The following is a 23,696-nucleotide window of genomic DNA, read 5'->3' as shown; positions in this document are numbered from 1 at the left end:
CTGCACTTGAACTTGAAGGACACAACTGAAAATTCCGAGAGAGAGCAACATCAAAGTTTGTGGGAATCAGATGCTGAGCAGATTGCTTATAGCAACATTTCTGAGTTTGGTACAGGTACCACTGGTGGCACGAAGCCCACAATCAAGTGGTGTATGGGTGGTTTAAATTCTAGAATCCACTATGACACCGATTAAAAAAAAGAATGTGGAAAACACCACATACTTGTGACTTTTAGATGTAGTTTGCTTAAGGACTTGTCTTCACTGCAACAAATAGCTTAAGTTATTCCTCTCGTTAGCCTAACTCTAGTGAGTGCAACCACATTATGAAACAACACTCAAGCTACACAGAGGAATGGATTAGCATCTGATGAGTTGTGCTAACTTGAGATGCATCCCCAATGCATTGCTAGTTTGAGCATCAAATGCATTAGAACTTCAAACTACCCCCCCTGACAGACCAGTTAGCTAGGGTTTAAAGTATCACCTAACTAAAGCTAGAGATTTTTGTGTGTGGACTTCTGTCAGGTTGGGGTCAATACTTGAGTTATACCTCGAGCTAACACTGCTGTGAAGACAAACCTTCAGTCTTAACCTCTGTAAGAACTGCTGACTTACGGGAAACATCTCACATATAAACAAGCTGCTCTCAAACTACAGTCCAGGGCTTAATGGTCTGGAGCACTTCCTGGTGGGCATGTAGTATTTTGAGTACCAAGTGGAACCAAGATTTAGCTGTTGGGAAGGAAGGTGCCTTATGAAAGATCTTCTTTTCTGAAGTGATGTGCATAAGAAGAGTTGGAGAACCAATGGTGAAACGAATATGCAGGGCTACATAAGCTTATACAAAAATGCATGTAAGGTTGGGCCTAGGCAAGAAAGATCATCTTCAAAGCTGTTAGATTTTGCATGGAGTTCAACAAGCACCCACTGATTTTGGAAGGAAATCAGTGAGGCTCACTGATAACATTTATTTCTCTGTCTCACTCAAAAACCTTACACTTTCCACTTTGAGCATTCTCTCACCCTTCAGTGTCATGTTAAATTGTAAACTCCTTGTGGCAGGGACAGTGCCTTCTTGTATGTTTATACAGGGCCTAACATATTGGGAGACCAGGGTAGTACAAATGATAAATCAGAGAAGTGAGAACAGGAATTTTAAACTATTGATGCAGGCATCTCGCAGTGTTACAGGAGGGTGAAAGCTAAATGACTCATGATCCAGAAATGTACTTCCTGCAGAGTGACAATGCATTTATGAAATATAATCTACATATGAAAGAACCCAGTCAGGGCTCGGGCTGTGTATTCGCTGGGCATATTCCACACCTGTAGCAGCCGGAATGCTCTAATTATGTCCAGAATTCTAAAGCCACTTGATAACTAACCCCATACCAGATCCAAAGCAGCAATAAAATGGCTATGGAAGATTTCAATTTTCTTCACTCCACAAAGGGCCAGTTACAGTGTTAGCAGATGTCTCAACTACCATTGCAGTGGAATCATAAAAGCTTCTTTGTTCAGGTGGGGCACTGCCTTGGCCAAAGTGTCTGCTACATTTGCAGAGCTGCTACAATGTCTGCAGCTGTGTTTTAGTACGCCATTAAGCCAAAAGAAAATTGGATTTTAAGAGGCATTACAAGTCTAATTTTAAACTGAGAAAAAGAAGGAAATACACACTGAAGGTTATTATTCAGTATCCACCTCTCAATTTGGTGAAGTCCAAGTGTGAGAACAAGACCCACACTAAGAAATAAGAAAAAAACAGCAGAAATGTTCAGACAATGTGAAAGCCTTTTCTTTAGAGTGACACCGGCATTGTTTTATGACATTTTTACAATATTAAAAGTACACTTGCCATTTGTGAGGCATAGGGACCAATTTAAGTCTCTACTGATGGAAACTTGACACACATAATAAAGGTCGCTGCTTGGATGCAAGAGCTGAGATGCCTACTATGCATACTTCTCAACCTGCCAAGACCCAAACACAGAACAATACTCTGCATAACACAACGTGTGGCAGATTCAAAAAGGGTCAAAAATTATTCAGGGAGGAAACTTAAAATGTCTTGGGATTTTTTTTTAGCGACACTCTTTCCACAACCGCAGTTTCATGATTATTTATTTCTGATGTAAATACACTTTCAACAATAAAATGAGGGGGATGCCAAATTTGTGTGGAACATGTTTAACTTTGGGACTAAATGAGGGACAGCTGAGAGATGCTCCAATAGCTGGGCACATAATGACTTAAGCTTTCATTTCTTTCTCTGTGCCTATACTTCAACTTTGTTTGCATTTAACTAATTTCAAAATGAATGGGAATGTTAAACACGCCAGTAGTTTTGGTGCCAAGAACATACCATATATGCATTTGAGAAGCAAATTCAAGAGATGTATTGCTGTTTGAAAACATTTTCCAATAGTTCTTCGATTATGAAAACTGTAACTTTGAGACTATCAGCCCCTCCAGGGGCGAGGGGACCGGAGAGTGTGTCATGAGATGGAAGCTGATTAAAAGTGACATCAGCTCTCTGTGCTCCGGTATGTGTGAGGGAGAGGAGGGGATAAATGGCACTAACTTTCGTAACAATGTTCACCCTAACATATTTTAGTAATTCAATGATACAGCAACTGCATTTCTAAATAAATCAAATATATTTCACCATCTGAAATCCACTGCAATGTTTTCTCAGTCCAGGATTTCTTCCAAAATTTAAAAAAGCCTGAGCCAAACAGTATCTGCTGCTTCCTTTGTGGTTACCTTTACCCCTTTTTCATCCTGTTACCCCTTTCATTGCTCCACTCAGCAGAAGCTAGTGTCCTTGCACTTTTATCCAGTGACCAAAGAACAGGAAGACTCCTCACAAAGCTAACATGCTCTTTGGACATGTTTTGTAAGACAGCCTGACATTCTTTCCACCCCAGTGTAGACACTCACTACAGTGACAGGAGGGGTTCTTCCATCACTGTAGTGGTAAATCCACCTCCCTGAGAGGCGGTAGCTAGGTTGATGGAAGAATTCTTCCGTCAACCTAGCACCATCTACAGCCCTGAGTTTAAATTGGTCGTATTGTATGAAAACTATATTTTTTAAAAATAGTGTCAGCATCAGTTCACTATTTGTCACTAAAATTTCTAAGGCTGTCACTTGCTAGTCCCCCATGCACATTAGGGTGAGGGTTTCCTTCTCAAAATCACTTACTTGCTTTGCTATTAGAAATCAGGTCACTACCAAACAGCCAATGTTCTTTTTTCATCAGACAGTGCAAGCAGACATTATGCCTCACCTATCCAGCCACTTCTTGCTCGGGCATGAAATGCCTACTCCCTGTTTTGCAATAAAAATGGATCCAATATGAGGACTATTTAGATCAGAAAGAAAAAGGGCACACGAGATGGAATAATGAAAAATAGGGAAGACGCCTCTTCATCTAGTCCCTTAATGTGAGAACAAGGAGGCACTCAAAAATATTAGGTAGTACATTTAACGTATACATATTTTTTACAATGATTAACCTTGAAAACTTCCTCGTACAGGTGCATACAAAGTTTAGTAGATAGTCACAAGAGGCAAAAAAAATACATAAGCAGCTACAATAGAAAGTGTTACGATGGATAGTTACCTTTTTAATACTTTGAGCTCATCTAGCATCTTCAATCCAAGGGTCACCAAAGACATTTCCAATTAGGAATCAAGCCTCAGCACTCCCCTGAGATGGCAACGTGGTTGTAGTCCCTTATTCCAGATGGGGAACTGAGATGTTAATAAGTTTGCACAAAATCAGGTAGGAAGCCTAAGGCACAGCTTGAAATAGAACCCAGTTTACTACCCAAATCCAATCAAAAACTATTTTGAATTAAGTTACGTTTCACTTTGCGCTTTCAAAACCACAAGTTCTTGCCATCACACTTCTAGTTCAAGCTGCCACTGGGGGAAAAAATAGTACTTGGGACTCTAATTTTGGGTGAAATGAGCCTTGGTGAAATTACAAGTCTTCTCTACTGGCCCCTAAATGTTTCAATAAGAAAAATAAAAGCAGAAAAGATTGGCAGTCTTGAGAGCAACTTTCAGTTTCCTGCCCTTAGAGAACTAGGTTTCTCTCAACTGCTTTTAAATGGGGGGGGATGGGGGGGAAGAGGGGGGAAATGAAGGGAGAGGCAGGAATACGGACTATCAAAGCTGGGAACATGCTAAAGAGATATGGGAGGCAGTGTAGGCTGGTGCAGTATTTCTCAAACTTGATTGTGCCCCCCTTGTGTCTGTAGTAGTTTATTCCCCCTCCTCCTGCTACACAAGTATATATATACACACAACAATAAAAAAAAAAAACAATATGCAGCTCTCACTTAAATATTAAAAACAAGTAAGGCTTTGATCCAAACAGAGCCAACAATCCATTGTAATAAGAGCAAAAGCAAAACAGCGATTGTGGTCGATGCTTACAATGAAATGCGCATGCCGGGTCGTAGCAAACAGATTAACATACAGATGACAACGACTTTGTATCATGCAAGGTTAACAAAATCCATCAATATGCACAGTGCCATCTAGAGTCAAATGCACAGCGCCATCTGAGGAGCTACGATGTCTGGAGGAATCAGCTTTGCTAGTTATTTATGGCGGTGGGTAAAATGTGTACAGCAAGTTTGTTCCCCCTAAAGCAGCTCATTCGCCCCTCCCCCCAAATGCAGTCTGCTGCCCTTCCCCTCCCCCACCCCCACCCAGGGGCCCGCCTCCCAGTTTGAGAACCTCTGGTCTAGTGGATAGGGCTGTCTGTTTTGTCTATTTAGACTGTACATTCTTTGGGGAGAGCCTATCTCTTGCTCTGTGTGAGTACATCAACCAGCACAATGGGGCCTCAATCTCAGTCCTGGTCTATTTTAGAGTTAGGTAGACGCAAAACAGCTTACGTTGACCTATATAAGCATCTACAGTAAAATTTCGCTTCCACAGACGTAACTGGCCCGTTACACTGACTTAACTCGACCTCCACGAGAGGCGTAGAGTCAATGTTGATTTAGTTAGGTCAACACAGTGTGTGCAGACACTGTTGCTTACATTGACTGTTGCTGGCTGTTCCACACTGCCCCACACTGATAGTTCAACTGGTGCAAGCGTTCCTGGTGAGGACGTGCACCGCTGACATAAGTAGCAAAGTGTAAACACGCACAAGCGATGTAATTACCGCAATGACTGTATCCTGATGTAAATAAGGTAGGCTTAATTTTGTAGTCTAGACATGGCCTCAGTCTGGGCCTCTACATGCTAATGAAATAGATGTTCCATATCATTTCACTGGATGGTCCACTGAAAACTGCAGCTGAGATGTATGTTCTGGCAGCAGAGAACTAAAAGAAAATCCTTGACAGGAGCTGTGACAGGGATGAAGATTTAACCAACATTTCCATCGTAAGTGCAAATCTGAAAGCAGGGCTTCAGTTTATAACACAGCCAGAAATCCTAGAAACCCCATGGCAGATTATTTAAACTCTCACAGCAGTTTTGAGCAAGTAGAGCTAATAAACATTTCCCCTCAGAAAAGGAAACAAGGCTGGTCTGCCTGATGACTATGATTACAGCATCTCATGCTCCCTTTAAGGAAAAACGTAACCAGGAGAAACTTTATGAGTCCTGCTCCCTGGAAAATACTGCAGAAAAGGGTGGTCTCAATTTCAGTCATGAAAAAAAACCAACCATGAATGCATCCATCTTCCAGCAAACACTTTCGCATGGTTAGGACTAAGGTGGAGGGAAAACCCTTCTTCATGGTCTGACTGTCCCCTTTCATTTTTAAAATGGATGGAAAGGAACAAATGACATACTCAATATGAAATGCAAAGAGAATGAGTCATTGATCTGCTAAGAAACTATGTACAGGATGAAATCTATTTGGTCCAAGTAAATTCATTTCTACATTTTTACTTCTGTAATAAAATTAATTCCAAGAACAGACAATGACACTGTACTTGCCAGAGATCAATATTTCTGACAATCCAAACAATACAAATTCATAATATGTGCTGCACAAGACAGTACTGCAAATGACTTTTTAGAGGGTCCTTTAAAACAACCTTTGAGTAGATTTTTTACAGAAGAGCATTAACCTGAATACACAATGAGAAAAGAGCACATTATGTCAATGGTATCACCAAGGTGAGCTGCTTCAGACTCAATTGTTCAGTTGCACTCATGCAGGATTTATCTAAGCATTTTCCTTTATATCTCAAATCTGTCACACTTTCAAAAATCCATTTAGAGAGTCTGGAGCCAACTTTGTGACTCATTGGACAGGGGGCTAGAATAGACTTCAAACTGCAATTCAATGCAGCATTAATTGTGGAGTTTGATATCTGACCCACAGGCACCAGCTGATAAATGAATGGACCTAAATTGAGAGTATTCCAGAACTGTTTTGCTATGGAGCTGAATTACCACGTTCCCAACTAAGGGCTGACATTATATAACCCTGGAGTGGGGTCTCTGCCCTTTAGCACAAGTGTTGGTACTATAAATATAAATGCTCTTTTTAGGATGTTTTCCCATGTAAAATGTAGAAACTTCTTTTTTCAAGGGCAGGGGGGAGAAAATCTGCAAGAAAGGTTTCACTACCAGAAAGATAAGTGAGACTATTTCAGGATCATCTTTAAGGAGTGATACACGTTAATGCTTTCTTGTTCACAAGCTTTATCCACTCTGCACGTACATTGGTACTGCCTCTTCATGATCACAGAGTCAACGGAAGTGCTGATGGCCCTCTCCATCAGCAAGACATCCCATTCACAGACAAGAAAGTCTTCAGTCTCTCTGGCTCTTCATCCATCCCAGCTACAAGGAGGCCTGCTCCTTCATTTCCTGCTGAAACGAAACACATCCAACAGCATGACATGGCTAGCCAGCCCACAGCTGGAAAGGAACTTCTAACCGATATTCATCTAATCCCATCCAGATTTTTGTTATTTGCAGTCTTTCATATTGGCAGATCCAAGAAACAAATCAATTAAACCACCAACCTATTAACAACAAGTATCTGAAATCTGTTTGTTCCTACTATACAAAATATATGAAGTTGCCCAAATACTAACTTATCAAAGCTCAAAGTGTGACAGATATTGCAATCCCATGCAGTATTTTGGGGGGACATTGTAATAAATTTACAAATGGTTTATGTATGAATGTGTTCTACTCCATGGCAGAGGGTTACTGCAGCTCCTACAGAAACTAAAAACAGTGGGTGGTGATTAAGGCGAGTCACTGAGACCAAACAACTTTAGAAAGGTACTGCCCCATGGTGGTTTGCATATACTGGTTCATGATGAGTTTTCCAGAGATTAAGGGCTCGTCTACATTTCCAAGTTTTGTTGACAAAATTTATGTTGACACCCAAAAGTCGACAAAACAAAAATCGCCAAAGGGTGTTCACACTTGCTCCCTCTGTCGACAGATCATGCCCACATTGTGGGCCCCATCATCGACAGGGTGAGCAATGCACCGTGGGTATGTATCCCACAGTGCAGCATTGTGGGAAGGAAGAGCTGATTGCTGGGCATCTTGGGATTCTCTCTGAATTCTCCCACAGCCCCCTCAGCTGCCGAGAGCAGCATCATGAGTAGCTGTGTGAGCTCTCCCTGCTGAGGAATGGCAAAGCAGCACAGCAGTCTATCCCCCTCCCCCTGCAGCAGTCTGCCTGCTGCTGTGTTCCTAGCACAGGGCAGAACAGGAGCATTCGAGTTATTTGCTCTTTGTTTCTTCCCCAAGCAGAGCAGCACACAGATACTTCCCGCAGCTTTGAAAGGGGAGGGCTGTATGCCTGCAGGGCAGCAGAGATCAAAACACTGAGCAGAGGGATCAGGGCAGGCATCGTGGGATACTGACGGAAGCCAGTTCTGTTGACAAAACAATCAGCAGTGTCTACACTGGCTCTTTGTCGACAAAAAAGGGAGGGGAAAGACAAAAGTCTCTCGTGGGGATGGAAGTTTTTTGTCGCCAAAACTGGGCATTTTTCATGACAAAAGTCCCATTGTAGTGTGTACGCTTTTGCTGTTTTGTCGCCAAAAGGCAGTTTTTGGCAACAAAACTTGGTAGTGTAGACAAGGCCTAAGAGACAAAAAAATGGCTTTTGGTATAAAAGGATGAGCTTGAACTAACATAGGGCTTCTTTCTGATTCAGCAAATGGACAGGAGCTTATCTCCAAGGGGGATCCCCAACCCTTGTGAAAGGATTGGAATGATTTTGGCCTACAAGGGTCCAATAAAATTGATGGGTGACTCCTGGTATGTTTAAATCTGTGTATTGCTTTTATTATGTTTTTACTGTAATGCTTTTACCTTAATTATAAAGGTGCTTGCTTAGCAAGAACTGTGTGGTAATTTTTAACTCTTGTCAATACACTGTTCATAGCCCTAAGTGAGAAAGCAAAGCACAGGTGCTGGCCTTTAGACATATTGGCTAGCTGGTGATATCAGAGTGTCAGGCAGGGGAGCTATGCAGCCTTAAAACCCCCTGGTCAGAAGGCAGTGGGACAAGAGTTCCCGGCCAGACACAAGTGGCAGCTGGAAACGCGATACCCAACTGGGAACTCCTGGAGCGGACCATGGATGGGGGGGATACAGGTGACGTTCCCCTGCAACTGACATACTAAGAATTTACACATAAAAGATTAATTTCTCCTAATGAAAAGACTGAGTGAACCCAAATTCCATATTTCCCTTTATCAGTCTGTGTGTGTAGCTGTGCATTTCAAACCCAATAATTGTAAGTCAAAAATGCCGTTAGTAAAAGGAAATTAAAAGACACAAGAGACAAAACATGTAGTTAATCAAACTGCAATTTAAAAAGACTCGTACTTCTGTTGTTATATCAGAAAAATTGTCATCTTTGTGACACTATTCAGAGTTATTCCTGAAATATAAATATTTCTGGTCAAAGAATCCATTCCCATGGTGCTTTACCCATATTTCCTCACCTGCCATTGCAGAGAAGAATAAGGTTCTGGACTGCTATAACAGTGGAATTCTCATTCTGTCCTGTAACAAGATGCCTGTCCAGAACTATGTGTACAGCATCTGGCTTGCTGGCTGAATAAGAGAAAAATATTCAAATACTGATGTCAATGGACATTGCTTCATAATTTCGATTTCACCTATCCAATGAGACTGCAGTACAGAAGTTAACTATTTCAAATAGACATAGTGTTTGGTGACTAATTGATATGTTGAGCTGTCTACAAGAGAGAGATAAACCTGACCCTCCAATCAAAGCTTCCTGAAGATTTCAACAGGAATTCCCTGCATGGAATGATGGACACATTGGCCCTTTATTTGTACCAGTCCTCTATCAAGTTCCCTGTGTATTTCATGAGGCTATCCTGGGAAACAAATTTTGAAGTGCATTTCTTTAGCTTCCATTCACCCATGCAATACATTATAAATACCCCTCATGTAAGAAACCAAGGTTAGCAATCACTGCCTTACAAAGAGCCCGCAATGATACAGATTTTCTGTCCAGTGAAAATACTAGCAAATAGCAGTATATCAGGGTAACATGTTGGTATTTCACCAACCACTTTGGTCTTTTGTCCTTGATCAAACTTTTTTACATACTATTTTACGAAATTCCATTAATCTGTCATTCTTTTTCTGTATTCCACCCCCTTCCTGACAACTGATGATGATAATCCAAATGCGTGGGTAGGTATAAATGGCTTAGCTCTGAACATACTCCTCCTGCTGCTGCTCAATCCACTCAGTAAAGCTTCAGCCAAATCTGTATGACATCACAAGTAGTCACCATGCAAGTGACTGTGACATCAGATGCTGGAATATCATTACTGAACTAACCAGGAAGAGGCAGCTAATTAGAAAGGGGAAAGCTGCTATTTAAACACACAAAAAGCTTGATTAGCAGCAGTAATGGAAAAACATTTTTAACTTTCCAGGGTCTTTTAGCATGTGTTGCATTTTAATTTAACAGAGTGTAACAGAGCACATTCTGTAATGGTCCTTCTCACATGTGTGGCAAAGGTATAAAATAGGGGTGAGCAAACTTTTTGGCCTGAGGGCCACATCTGGGTGGGGAAATTGCATGCAGGGTCATGAATGTAGGACTGGGGCAGGAGGTTGGGGTGCGAGGGGGGGAGGGTGCGGTGTGCATGAAGGGGCTCAGGGCAAGGGGTTGGGGCGCAGGAGGAGTGCGGGGTGTACGAGGGGGCTCAGGGCAAGGGGTTGGGGTGCTGGAATGGTGTGGGGTGTTGCAGGGGGCTCAGGGCAGGGGGTTGGGGTGCAGAAATGGTGCAGGGCATAGCAGGGGGCTCAGGGTAGGGAGAGTGGGGGTGTGGGGTGCAGGTATTTGGGGTGCGGGCTCCGGCCTGGCGCCACTTACCTTGAGCGGTTCCGGGGTGGCAGCGGCGTGCAGCGGGGCTAAGGCAGGCTCCCTGCCTGCCCCACGCTGCTCCCAGAGGTGGCCGGCACCACGTCCCTGCGGTCGGGGGGGGGGGGTGGTGGTGGCAGAGGGCTCCACGCTCTGCCCTCGCCTGGGGGTACCTCCCCCGAAGCACCCATTGGCCCCTGCTCCCTCAGGAGCCACAGGGACGTGGTGCCGGCTACTTCGGGAGTGGCGCCGGGCCAGAGCCAGGGAGCCTGCATTAGCCCCGCGGTGCCACAGGGGTGGCAATCACGCGGGCCGGATCCAAAGCCCTGACGGGCCGGATCCAGCCTGCGGGCCGTAGTTTGCCAACCCCTGATATAAAAGCTATTTCACCCACCAACAATGATTCATAAGACATGAAGGGCTAACAATCAGAAAGTGACGTACCGCTAAAGGTAGCTCCAGAATCTTTCACAAAGTCCTCCACAATAATGGACAAACTGGCAAAACTGGGCTGCCTTATCAGCTCATACACAGAGGGCTGAAAAGAAACAGGAGAATGAGATAAGTCTGCTTAGCTTTTACATAAGACAGATCCAAGCAAAACCAATAAGGAAAATATTCAGTCACAATCTATTCTTCTACCCACTTCCTTCTTCCAAAAAATTTTAATAAAAACATGCAACTGAAGTTATTTTTGGAGTACTTAAAAAAAAACAACAACCCCAAACCCCAAAATACCCGATATCCTACAGATATCCAAATTAGGGAGCAAACTGGAAATTATCATGGGAGTCAAACTCAGTCTGCATAGAAAGGTTAAGCACACAAGTACCTCATAGTGGCACCAACAGTACATGACTAAATTTGGGCCTTCTGTCTATTTTAGGATTTGGTTTTGCCACCATCTGAGAACGTCACACTTAATTAGAATAGCAAAGCAATGTCCCTAGAGGATGTCATGGGTTTTTCTGCTCTTCTCCCTTCTCTGATTCTGTGGTCTCTGCAAATCTTAAATAATGAGAGGTGAAAATGGTCTACCAGTGTCAGGGAAGGAGTAGAACATCATGCCCAGAAACCAGGAGAGAAGCTTCTGAGAAAACAATAGTTGACTGAGAACTGCATTATACCAATGCACCCTGAAGCTCTGTAATTATAAATATAATTCCACTTAATTGAACTTCCAATTGATTACTTTCAAGTTGTTTTGCAATAATGGTAATAGCAAGCTATCTCTGATAAAAGTTTGTTACTTGACCGCCATCAGCATTAAATCCAGCAAAATCACCTACATGAAGAGATGAGCAAAGCTTTGTGCCCACAAAACATGATAAGTTGGGATGGAATTACAGACTATGTTGTTTTGTAAAAAGCTAGAAATGCTTGGGGCCATTTTATAGCTACGGTGAAATACTCCATGAGTATGTTTAGCTGGGATTCTGTAATTCTGGATGTTAAAAGGCATTCGACTCCACCTCATGATTTGTAACACGCCAAGGCATGGTGCTATTCCAACCTGACACATTGTACATTACATCTGCTTGCTTACTCACACAGGTGTTAGTTTTCCTATCGTGTTCTATCTTAATGGAATCCACACGGGGATATTTTTGAACCCTAGCACTTCATAAAGTTAAAATAAATACACCACACTAACGAGAAGGTAACCCACGATGGGCAGGCAGGTATATTAACAATTCTCAAATCATGACATTGGGGGTCACAGAAGCAATCCAAGATCTTAATGCAAATGTGAGAAAAATAATCTTTCAAATAAAACACAGCCTGACCTTCAGTTCCTTATGGTCTAGGAGGTGTTAACACTCAACCATTCATGCATACAAAATCATCACACATAAGACGTACTTTTTCTTAAACAAAAGATTATTGGACAAGCCCTTTGCCCTGTCCCATGAACGATCTGCCTTCTGTTAGCTACTTCTGTGGCCCTCTGCCCTGTCCCATGAACGATCTGCCTTCTGTTAGCTACTTCTGTGGCACTTTTGCCTGCAGTGCTGGCTAAAGGGAGGTAAAAAGATAGCTCTCCACCTTGCTGCTTCTGGGGTCAGCCCATTCAACCATGATATAAAGGAACTTCCCACTTCTGCATTCACACAAGAGCATGATACTGACAACTAATTTAACAGCAGAAAATATATGTCTGGATCCAGTAAACAACATGCAAGAGATTAACCCCACTGAAATGTCGCCTAGTCGTGATCTCTATACTGCAGAGCCCAGTTACTTGGATTCCGTGCAGGACACAGTGTTTGTGTCTGATTCATAGGCGTGCGCAGCCCATTTCATTAGGGTGTGCACCCAGGGAGCCCCACCCTGCCCTAGCCCCACCCCCATCCTGCCCCCATCCACTCCCTCCTACTTCTCGCCCCCTGACTGTCCCCCTCAGAACCCCCAATCCCCCCTGCTCCTTGTCCCCTGACTACCACCTCCTGGGACCCCTGCCCTTAACTGCTCCCCAGAACCCCTCCCCCTATCTAAGCCTCCCTGCTCCTTGTCCCCTGACTGCCCCCCTAGGACCCTACCCCCTACCTGTACCCTGACTGCCCCGACCCTTATCCACATCACTGCCCCTAGACAGACCCCCAGGACTGCCACGCCTATCCAACCGCTCCCCACCCCCTAACAGGCCCCCACCAGAACTCCTGACCCATACAACCCCCTCTGCTCCCTGCCTCCCCAACCCCTCTCCAACCCCTGCCTCCTGACAGCCCCCCCAGAACTCCTGACTCATCCAACCCCCCCAGCTCCTTGTCCCCTGACCACCACCTCCAAAGACCCCCCATGAGATGAGGGTCCTAGCCTCCCCGCGGAGCCAAACACTGCCCCGCAGAAGCATGCAGCCCCAGCTCCACAGGTGGGATGGGAGACAGAGGGGCTCAGGCCAGCTCCACACAGAGTGGGGTCAGGGCTTCAGCCCTGCAACTTTTGCCACTAGGGTGGCTGGGGTTCACGAGACGGGGACTTCAACCCCACATCTTCTGCCAGGGTCCAGGGCTTCTCCTCCCTGCCCCAGTGTGGCTCCTCCGCCCCCGCCCCCCCCCCCCCCCCCCCCCCCCCGCCCCCCCCCCCCCCCCCCCCCACCACACCCCACTCCAGTGCAGCTCCTGCCAGGGTCCGGGCTTCTCTCCTCATCCCCCCCAGTGCAGCTTCTACCGGGTGCCAGGCTTCTCCTCTTCTCCCCCCTCTCCCCGGGCAGCTCCTGCCGGGGTCCAGGCTTCTCCCCCCGCAGTGCAGCTCCTGCCGGGGTCCGGGCTTCTCCCCTCCCCCCCAGTGCAGCTCCTGCCGTGGTCCGGGCTTCTCCTCCACACCCACTCCCTCCCCCCACGTGGCTCCAGCCCCGTCTGGGGTTTCTCTTCCCCCACCCCCGCATAGCTCCTGCTGGTATCTGGAGCTTCTCCCATTGCACCCAGCCCTAGCCTAGCTGGCCTCCCTTGGGTCACCTACTGCCTGCTGTGGCCAGAGTGGAGCCTGGCTGGCAGGGAGCAGCCATACACGTGGACGCCATGGCCACCAGCCCAAGAGGTGCGGGGCAGCCCTAGGCAAGCAGGGGCTGGCTGTGCTGCTGCTGATAGCCCAACACTCCCGCCCACACCTAACCCTAAGGCTTTTTTTTTTGGTGAGAGACTCACTTGGCCCCTGCCGGAGCAGGGAGGCAGGAAGCAGTTGATTTGAGCCTGCCCGGCAAACAGCTGAGGAGGGGAGGGGGGGAAGAGCAGCCTTCCCAGCCGGAGCTCAGGGCATTAGGGTGTGCACCCCGTGCGCACGCCTATGGTCTGATTGCACATTTCAATGTACAACTGCATCATCAGTTTAAACAAATCTGCATCTTTAATGACCATAACTAGGCCACAATGCACATATTACATTAAAAGTATCAGCATATGCTGTGATATCAAATATATATGCACCAGGAGTCTGCGTTACAGCTTCTGAGGAAACCATAACTTTTAATTTCCTGACTGTGTGTGTAAATTTTCAACTACAAAAGTTGCATTAGGAATGTTTATTATGAATATTGAGAAATGAATCTAGATCCTACATAGACAGGTGACAGTCTGTGGGTGATCTGAGACATTACAGCCTAGCAGCACAACAGGATAAGCAAGAGATCAATAATGGCAGCCTGAGTTTGAATTTCTTTTAGTTTGTACAAATAGCTCTTTTCTGAGTTAGATTCCTTTAACATGTAAAAATCATTCATAGAAATAAAATTCACGAGCAGTGTTATGGCACCAAATTGAATAACCATAGTATCTAGGGACATTTAAAGCCATGAACTATCAGCCAGAGAGGCTATGGCAAATTTGTTTAGAAGTTTTATCACCTTCATTTGGTATTTATAAAATACTGAGACTGACAGCACTCACCAGAGCAAGGCTGAATTGCAGCAGAGCCCTCATATGCAGTCTTGGGCCCCTACAAAACTCACCATCCTGGCCTACAGCACCCCTTGCCAATGACAGTCCTGCAGCTCTTGAATAACAAGTTGTTGAACATGTCAGATTGATTATTTTGATTTGGCCCAAAGTCTCTTAAGACCTAGGATGACACCAAAATCCCTGGCACTACCACACTAAATTACACTGCCCCATGCACAGTGAAATCCTCACTTTGGGAGAAGTTTGCTTCACAGTACCTACCCCGGTCAGGCTGTATCCCTGAAATACCCACGATTTATCCTCATTTGTGGCACAGCATAAAGCAGCAACTCCATGTCCCACAGCACAAATAGGCTCTAAAAAACAAAGAGAATTAAGTATCAGAGGGGTAGCCGTGTTAGTCTCGATCTGTAAAAAGCGACAAAGAGTCCTGTGGCACCTTCAGACTAACAGAAGTATTGGAGCATAAGCTTTCGTGGGTGAATACCCACTTCGTTAGACGCATGGGAATTAAGAAAATTAAGAAATTCATTTAATTATAAATATCCTGAAAGTTAGAACAGCCAAAATAATATCCTTTAAGTTACTGTATATTACCTTTCTGAAAAGAATATTATGAGGCATTGTTTGCATTCTCTTTGGCTTTACTGTTTTCTCTGTGCACCAATTTACGAGATTAGGGCCCAATCCTTCAGAGTTACACATGTGCTTAACAGAGGTAGTTCCAACAGGACTATTCACACTCAAGTGCTTAAATTAAAGCACACATGCGATTCTTTGCAGGATGAGGAACTTATTGAAGAGGACTCTGGAATACTGTGCAACTGGCTATGAACTAAGAGTTCCATCTAACTCACAGGGAGCATCACTCCAGTCTGGACATTGGTAAGGCAGAATAATTCTCTTCTCTCTCTCAAAAGCATTCAAAACATCTTATTTTTATCTCTTTTCACAAGGAAGGTTTTGCTATTTTTTTTTTTTTTTTTTTTTTTTTTTTTTTTTAAGTGAAAGGACACACTGATCTAGAGCAGTTTCCCAGTTCTGATGCTGCTGCACTCTTCCAGCTGTGTAAGTAATTTGAAGTTTGCTAGCCACATCACCACTTCTTCCATTACAATGCACACAAGTGTTCACTGCAAGATAAATGGACTTTTGCATGGACCAACAATGAAGTAATGAATTACATACAGACTCTGGATTTTATTAAAACAAAATAAAGATCCCCAATAGGGTTTACCTACTGTTCTCATTGCTGAAGTGCTGCAATATCCTAGCTAGGTATCCACTGTTTGCAAGGTCAGTCAAAGCCCCAGGACAGTTAGGAATCAACAGGGCATGGTATCTAGCACCTAGTCAGGAAGAGAAAATAATACAAGTTTGGACCATATTAACAGGCAAAAATATCTGAGCATGATTTCTTTTCAAAATTTATTTGACAAAACAAAAAATACTCCACAGAAGAGTCAGTCACATACTACAATATATAAAAACACATACCAAAGAAATTAAATAAAAATAAAATACCTATGTGGCTCACTATAAAGACCAAAGCTCGGGAAGAAGAAAGCTATATTGTGGTATAAAGGCCTACAAAGATCACAAGCTTCTAAAGAGATATTCTTAACAAGCCAAATTTCCTTCTGCTATAACAGAAGCCCTTTAATTGACCCCATAGTTACCAGTATGCCTAGTTTAGTATACTCTTTCTTCAGGAGCAAATATATCTCGCCAAAATATTGGCTTTTTATTTGTCTAACATTTTCACTGCTTGCCCATGACATCCTAAGAAAAAAATTAAGATGCAAAAAAACAAAACAAAACAAAAAAAAAAACCCCAAACCACACCTCTGTTTAAGAGCGAGAATTTTTTAGCACAACTTTGATTCAATCATGGGAAAGACATCTCAAGCCTAGTGCTTCTTCCCAATCTACACTAGGGAGTAGAGGCCCACTGCAATACCTAGACAGGGCCCATATCTTGGCTGAAATGCATGGCAAAATCCACGATGAGAAAGATAAATTCAAGCTCCTGGTCCTCATTTCCAACAAGGCTCTGCCCCATCTCACTTCTTGCCTACATCAGTTCCTCAGTCTGACTTTACAGCCCCCTCATGCTTCTTCCACAGTGTATGAGCTTCTCTTCTTACTGATCCTTTTGACTTCTTTGCCCACTTTACACCTTCTTTCATGAACAACCCTATCATTTAGCATATCATAAACCTTCTCCCACTCTTCCTTAATACATTTTCTTAAGACCCAGTTCATCTAGCTACAACACACTCAGTAATTTTCCTGTATTCTATTGCACTGCATCCACATGCCTTTATATTGTAAGTGCTTGGGGGAAGGTACTCTGTTAGGCATATTCTGCCGGAACAGTGCTGAGTACACATGTTAATAAAAACAGAAGAAAAAACATTTTATAGTTTCATCTCTTCCTGTAGTTTTTGTCTCAGTGATTACTTACGCAGTCCGTTTGCAACAGATGATGCAGCTTCTCCAGAAAATTTTAAGGGGGGAATAGCCCGAGCAATTAGTGTGGGAAGACAACAGTGATGCCCATTCTGCAAGTTGACAGACCATCTCCAAAAACACCCATCACATTTTTTGCTCCTTTCTTCCCAAAGGTTTAACACTCAGAAGCATTTGTTTTCACAATATAGAGGGGAGACATGTAAGGCTAACCTCAAAGATACTCACCATCAATTGACTCCAACTTGGCAGGATTTGCATAAGATTTCATTCGGAAGTCCTGTATCCAACGCATGTTGCTCTCATTCACATCAACAAAGTCAATTAACTTCCCCTAGTTGAATCATTGTTCAAAGATAGTAGTTAATATCACTACACAGTTTTTTGTTTAGTTTGTTTCTAAGTGTGTGGAGTTTATTTTTTTTTACAGGGACTTTAGTGCTCATTGGAACCAAAAGTTCTCTCTTTGTCCACAGAAAAGGTATTTCTCTCTCCAAGATGACTTAACCCTGAAATCAAGAAGCCATATCTAACAGGAGGTCTACACTACAAACTTTTGTTGGAACAGAGGTGTGCTATGCCAGCAAAAGCCTCTAATGTAGACATGTTTTTGCCAGTATCGTTTATTTTGCTCAGGGGGTCTGAAATAAGCTATACTGGCAAAAGCTAGTATACCACTCTAGGTATACTGGCAAAGTATTATTAGTGTAGACCTGGCCTCTGTTTGAGAAGAGGATATTTCATCTTCCAGGGCCCAGTTAATCCCTGGCCTTTTAGAGGCACAAATCAGAGTACTGATTAGTGCCAAACTATGATGCGGATTTGTGTGAACTGTTAGAAATGAACTTGTTTCAGTAATAAAATGGTATTAATTTTCAGTCACTTCTGTCCTGGACTGGATTTTAACTGGTGATCCAGAGATAAAGGCCTCTCCCAGTAGTATAGCTGTATATTTGTCAATTTGACAAATTATGTGAGTTTTTCCATGAAAAGTCTTTTTCACTCTATTCTGCCTATTACAGAGTTAAAGCTCTTCCATGAATTTCTACACAATTGGCTCTTTTCAATTTTTTGTAGTCATGTTTATATGCTTTTAAAACTATTAATGACAGTTAATTGTATTGGAAAATGATGTTTAAACTACAACTATAAGTGTTGCATTTGTTTGTTGTGAGGAAGCCACAACAAGCAACCAGACTTAACTATTACTAATCTCTCAAGAGTGATGTCAGAAATTTGAATTCCAGCCTGTTAGAAACAGAGAAAACATCAAACATTTGTCAAATGGTAATTTTTAATCTGTTAGCCCGCAATGAATTTGAACTACTGACCCAGAGGTGAGCAGATTTACTTCCTATTATTAGTCTCCTGACATATGTAGTTATCCAATTCAATATATTTTACAATAAACCCATTTAGAAATTTCTGAAAAACTTGTTAATCAAAATAAGTTATATGAATACTAAATTTTTAAATAAGCCCAAAGGATATTACATAAGGCTCAACTATCCACTGCAGATTTTGCCTGATGAGCAAGGTAAACATAGCACAGAGATGGAGCAGTATTGGGGAAAGTGTTCCTTTCTTAATATTAAGGAGTTCTGTGTTATTAGTTTTTATACATGCATTTAGAGATAGTTGGATCAGCACATTTTATTTCAGTTTACTTGTTTGTATCTGAGACAATAAGACAAAAATCTCAGTGCAGAATGAAAGTGAGTCATTTTCTTATTAACTTTGCAGGAAAGCAGTTTCAGTTTGGACTGTGGGAAACAACTTTTCATTGTGTGCAACTGAACAGAAGTGTTACATTGGTATTTTTTGCCAGACTAAATGTAAAAGTTGCTTATTTGTCCTTTTATGATCCATTTGATTCTTTGCAATCAATCACGCACGTTTGTTTTTCCAATAATTCATACAACCAAGCTAGGGAAATATTAGTTTGAATATCAGAATTTAAGGCCTTGATCCTATGCAGCTACACTCAATGTTTTTATTAAAGGCTTTAACATCTTAAATGAAAATGAAGAATCTTTAACGAAGATGTCCTTTAACTTCAATGACTAACATGGTCAAAGTGTTAGCAAAACACACAAAGGGTCAGATTTTCTGTAGTAATTCCAATCCCTCTGCGTCAACTAGAAAACAGCCAGATCTGACAGCTGAGAATTCCTCTGGTGTACAGGAACTCCCAGCTGGCGCAAAGCTGGCATACCAGCCTCCTATGCTAAACACACACACACACTCCTGTCGCCCCAGGATAGGGACTGAGGCAGAGGAGCATGGCCAGAACTGGTTATCATATGGCTATACCCAGCTGGGGTAGTAAACACTGTGGACTGTTGCTAGGTGATGCAAGTTAGAGCTGCCCCCGGTTGCTCTAAGTTACGCCAGGACAGGAACAGATCAACCCTGAGAATCAGGGAGATGCAACAGGCTCCCTGAGGGCTTCCCCTGGCTGTACCAAGCAGAACTAGGTGCAGCAGAGAATCTGGGTCAAACAGTTTTTAAAAGTCTGAAAAACCCCTTCCCATTTCTATTGCTCAATTTTTACTATCTTGATTCTTATGATGTCATCATTTTCCTAGTTCTCTAGTCAAAATCTTCCAGAGCCGGAAAAATCAAAATGTCTTATATGCAAAACAAGCAACAAAAGATTTTGTTGGGGTTTTTTGAGGGGATGAGAGGGGGAGAAAGAAGTTGACTATTCAAACCTTCTTTAAACAACACAAAGAAGCAAAAGAGAGCACAATCTCCATGGTTTTTTCCCTTTGTAGATCCCCTTTAAAAATTCTTGCAGTATTTCAGGAAACATCCTGTAGAACAGGGGTGGGCAAACTTTTTGGCTGGAGGGCCACTTCTGGTATGCGGGCTCTGGGGTGGGGCCGGGGGTATAGGACGGTGCTCCGGGCTGGGACTGAGGGGTTCGGAGGACGGGAGGGAATCAGGGCTGGGGCAGGGGGTTGGGGTGCGGGAGGGAGTCTGGGATGCAGGCTCCGGGCAGCGCTTACCCCAAGCAGCTCCCAGAAGCAGCGGCATGTCCCCCCTCCAGCTCCCACGGTTCCCAGCCAATGGGAGCTGCAGGGACAGTGCTTGGGGCAGGGGCAGCGTACAGAGCCCCCGGCTGCCCCTACACGTAGGAGCCCCAGGGGGGACATGCCATTGCTTCCAGGAGCCGCGCAGAGAGGGACAAGCCCCCGACTCCACTCCCTGCCTGGAGCGCCGGAGCAGGGCAAGCCCCGGGCTCTGCTCCCCGGGGGGAGCTCGAGGGGCCGGATTAAAATGTCTGGAGGGCTGGATGCAGCCCCTGGGCCGTAGTTTGCCCACTCCTGCTTTAGAACATAAAAAACAAAAGGACTTTATAATTATTATTAATTAATAATAATAATTATAAAGCATAGACCCCAATCCTACAAACACTTATGCATGGGTTTATCTCTATGCATATGAGTGTTCTCATTGAAGTTAAGCATGTATGTAAGAGTTTAAAGATCAAGGGCCTTCATCTGTAAAGATGATCAGAATTCTCGCAACAAAGGGCTACCATACTTTTTCATTATTACTAGTTTATACATTAATGCAGGATTGGTTGTTTTCAGACCATCATAGTATGTACTGGTGTCAATTGCTGTTCTCTCACACTTACCCCTGGAGTGGCAACTTGTAGATTAAAAGCAGCGCTAGCCAGTGTAAAAGAATGAAGAAAGGATTGGGCAGACACACCTGGAAAATAAGAGTTGGACAACTTAAGGAAAGAATCATCATATCTTAAACCCAGCTACACTGTACAGTACATATTTCACCAAGTAGCCTATGTTAAATGAACCTTCAGGTCACTAAAAGGCTCCCATGGCCTAGGGGCATTTTTAATAACACAAGGAGAAATATTCACAAAGATAATGTATCATACTTTCACACTCTACACTTGATGTTAGTATTTTAATAACGGCATTAGAAAATGTAATGCTTTGAAAAACAGGAACAGTACAAGCAGAGTCAGTGTTAATGAAATTAGAGAGAGCAACAAAATCCAAAGTCCCAGACCAATGAAAAATTAGTTAAGAACATAAGAATGGCCATCCTGGGTCAGACCAAATGTCCATCCAGCCCAGTATCCTGTCTACCGACAGTGGTCAATGCCAGGTGGCCCAGAGGGAGTGAACCTAACAGATAATGTCAAGTGATCTCTCTCCTGCCATACATCTCCACCATCTGACAAACAGAGGCTAGAGACACCATTCCTTACCCATCCTGGCTTATAGCCATTAATTGACTTAACCTCCATGAATTTATCTAGTTCTCTTTTAAACCCGGTTACAGTCCTAGCCTTCACAACCTCCTCAGGCAAGGAGTTCCACAGGTTGACTGTGCACTGTGTGAAGAAGAACTTCCTTTTATTTGTTTTAAACCTGCTGCCCATTAATTTCACTTGGTGGCCCCTAGTTCTTATATTATGGGAACAAGTAAATAACTTTTCCTTATTCACTTTCTCCACACTACTCATGATTTTATATACCTCTATCATATCCCCCCCTTAGTCTCTTTTCCAAGCTGAAAAGTCCTAGCCTCTTTAATCTCTCCTCATATGGGACCCCTTCTAAACCCCTAATCATTTTAGTTGCCCTGCTCTGAACCTTGTCTAATGCCAGTATATCTTTTTTGAGATGAGAAGACCACATCTGTACGCAGTATTCAAGACGTGGGCGTACCATGGATTTAGATAAGGGCAATAAGATATTCTCCGTCTTATTCTCTATCCCTTTTTTAATGATTCCTAACATCCTGTTTGCTTTTTTGACTGCCGCTGCACACTGCGTGGACGTCTTCAGGGAACTATCCACGATGACTCCAAGATCTCTTTCCTGATTAGTTGTAGCTAAATTAGCCCTCATCATATTGTATGTATAGTTGGGGTTATTTTTTCCAAAGTGCATTGAAACAGTCTCCAAAAAAGGAACAGCATTGACTGTGCCATCTTCAGAAATTTCTAAAAGAATGACCACCTGGCATCTGACGTAGCAGGATAAAGAACTATGGGAAAGGATTGTGCCTGGACACGTTAATTATAGAAATCTTAAGTTCTGCTCAGAGCAAGTTCTAGCCATTAAGGTATTTTTACGGCCTGCAACAGCACAGTAACTGAGCCTTTCACAAACATTAATGAACTCATTCTCACCACACTACTGGAAGGTAGGGAAGTAGTATTATCCTTAGATTACAGATGGGGAACTGAGGCATAGAGAGATTAAGTGACTTGCTTACGGCCACACAGGAAGTCTGACAAAGCGGATTATTGAACCCATCTCAGCACCTGAACTACCAGATCAACCTTCCTCTGAAATATCTTAGTGTTGTTCCTGTCTTTCTTCTGCTGGAAGCGATTAATAAATCTCTCTCCAATGAGGCTGTGTGTGCAAGCTCAGTTTGCCAGCCAGGTCTACGACCCAGCATCTCCATTCCCTCCCGGACAGCCTGGATCCCATAATGAACACACGGTGGGCCTGGGGGCTGGCACAGACCCCTCACCTGCCCCGGAGCCAAGCTCGGCGCGCCGCTGTGACAGCGAGGGCAGCGGGCTCACCCCGGGCAAGTTCTACACGGGCTGGGAAGGCGGCGGCAGAGCAGGGCCCTGGTCCCCCCCTGGCAGCAGGGCTCAGGGAGCGGGGCGGCTCCTGCGGTCACCGCGCTGGGGCTGGCGTGGACTCACCCCCGGAGGCCGCGCTGGCGATGATGAGGCAGGCGGGTTTGCCGGGCCGCTCCGACATGGCGCTGGCGGGGCCCGGCGGCGGCGGCTGCCTCCTCATACGGACGGGCCCGGGCGACGGCCCCAGCGGAGGTTCCCGGGCCCGGCCGGCCCGCACCGCGCAGGCGCCGCGGCGGCACCGGTTAGAACAGGGGGCGGGGCCTCGCTCGACTCCGCCCGGCTGTTCCCCTCCCCCCCCCCGCCAGCGCCCGGGCCCACGGGGCAGAGGGGTGGGGCCGAGAGGGGGTGTCCTTGGCCGGGGGGAGGGGACAAGAGAGTGTCATTGGCAGGGTTGTGTGGGGCTGGGGACAGGAGGAGCTGTCGTGGCCTGGGGGCCATACAAAGGTCCCCCATTCTGTTAGCATTATTCAGGTTGCAAAGTGAAGCACTCAAAGCTAGGAAATGCCCAGAATTAACATTGCTGTGTGCAGGGGTCCTACAGCTGACAGCCTCCTTCAATACACAACGCTGATTCAGCCCCAGAGCAGGGGCAGCCTGTGCACTGAGTGGATGGGGTCCTGGGGGGAAATAAAAACCCTGTGATCGTAATTAATGAGGACAGTAGCCTAACACAAACACACGAGGGGTCAAAATTAAAGCTGCACAAAGATAATCTTAATTCTGTCATTTTCCAACTTCAAGGTCTTGAGTTTGCAAGTTTAATGTTCTTTTTAGGTGGGGCTGTTCTTGTTTTATTTGTTTGTTATGTAGT

The 23,696-nt window shown here is 44.2% G+C and overlaps 1 protein-coding gene across 2 annotated transcripts; it reads right to left on the bottom strand.

The window, feature by feature from the left end:
- Positions 1-4,787: 4,787 nt before the first annotated feature.
- On the bottom strand, positions 4,788-23,111 carry GATD1 (glutamine amidotransferase like class 1 domain containing 1). Of its 2 annotated transcripts, none has more exons than XM_024212627.3 (8): positions 22,949-23,111; positions 20,888-20,964; positions 17,470-17,575; positions 16,011-16,118; positions 15,031-15,125; positions 10,817-10,910; positions 8,970-9,081; positions 4,788-6,861 (listed from the first exon to the last, which is right to left on the bottom strand). In XM_024212627.3, the coding sequence occupies exons 1-8, from the start codon at positions 23,043-23,045 to the stop codon at positions 6,852-6,854; spliced, it is 699 nt and encodes a 232-aa protein (XP_024068395.1). In that variant the 5' UTR covers positions 23,046-23,111; the 3' UTR covers positions 4,788-6,851. The 2 variants fall into 2 exon arrangements, with proteins under 2 accessions (XP_024068395.1, XP_024068396.1); XM_024212628.3 differs by having other exon boundaries at positions 4,788-6,858.
- Positions 23,112-23,696: the final 585 nt, after the last annotated feature.

Source organism: Terrapene carolina, unplaced genomic scaffold (assembly GCF_002925995.2).
Source record: "Terrapene carolina triunguis isolate 2854851 unplaced genomic scaffold, T_m_triunguis-2.0 Scaffold250, whole genome shotgun sequence".
Taxonomy (NCBI): domain Eukaryota; kingdom Metazoa; phylum Chordata; order Testudines; family Emydidae; genus Terrapene; species Terrapene triunguis.
Note: the sequence above shows the minus strand (reverse complement) of the source record. Positions and strands in the feature narration are given on the sequence as shown.

Excerpts from the sequence above, each read along its gene's own strand:
- GATD1 (XM_024212627.3), bottom strand. The coding sequence starts at position 23,045 with ATGAGGAGGCAGCCGCCGCCGCCGGGCCCCGCCAGCGCCATGTCGGAG. Across the intron at positions 17,576-20,887 it reads TACAAGTTGCCACTCCAGGG|GGGAAGTTAATTGACTTTGT; the intron begins GTAAGTGTGAGA and ends TGATTCAACTAG. Across the intron at positions 16,119-17,469 it reads CAAGTTGGAGTCAATTGATG|GTGCTAGATACCATGCCCTG; the intron begins GTGAGTATCTTT and ends CTTCCTGACTAG.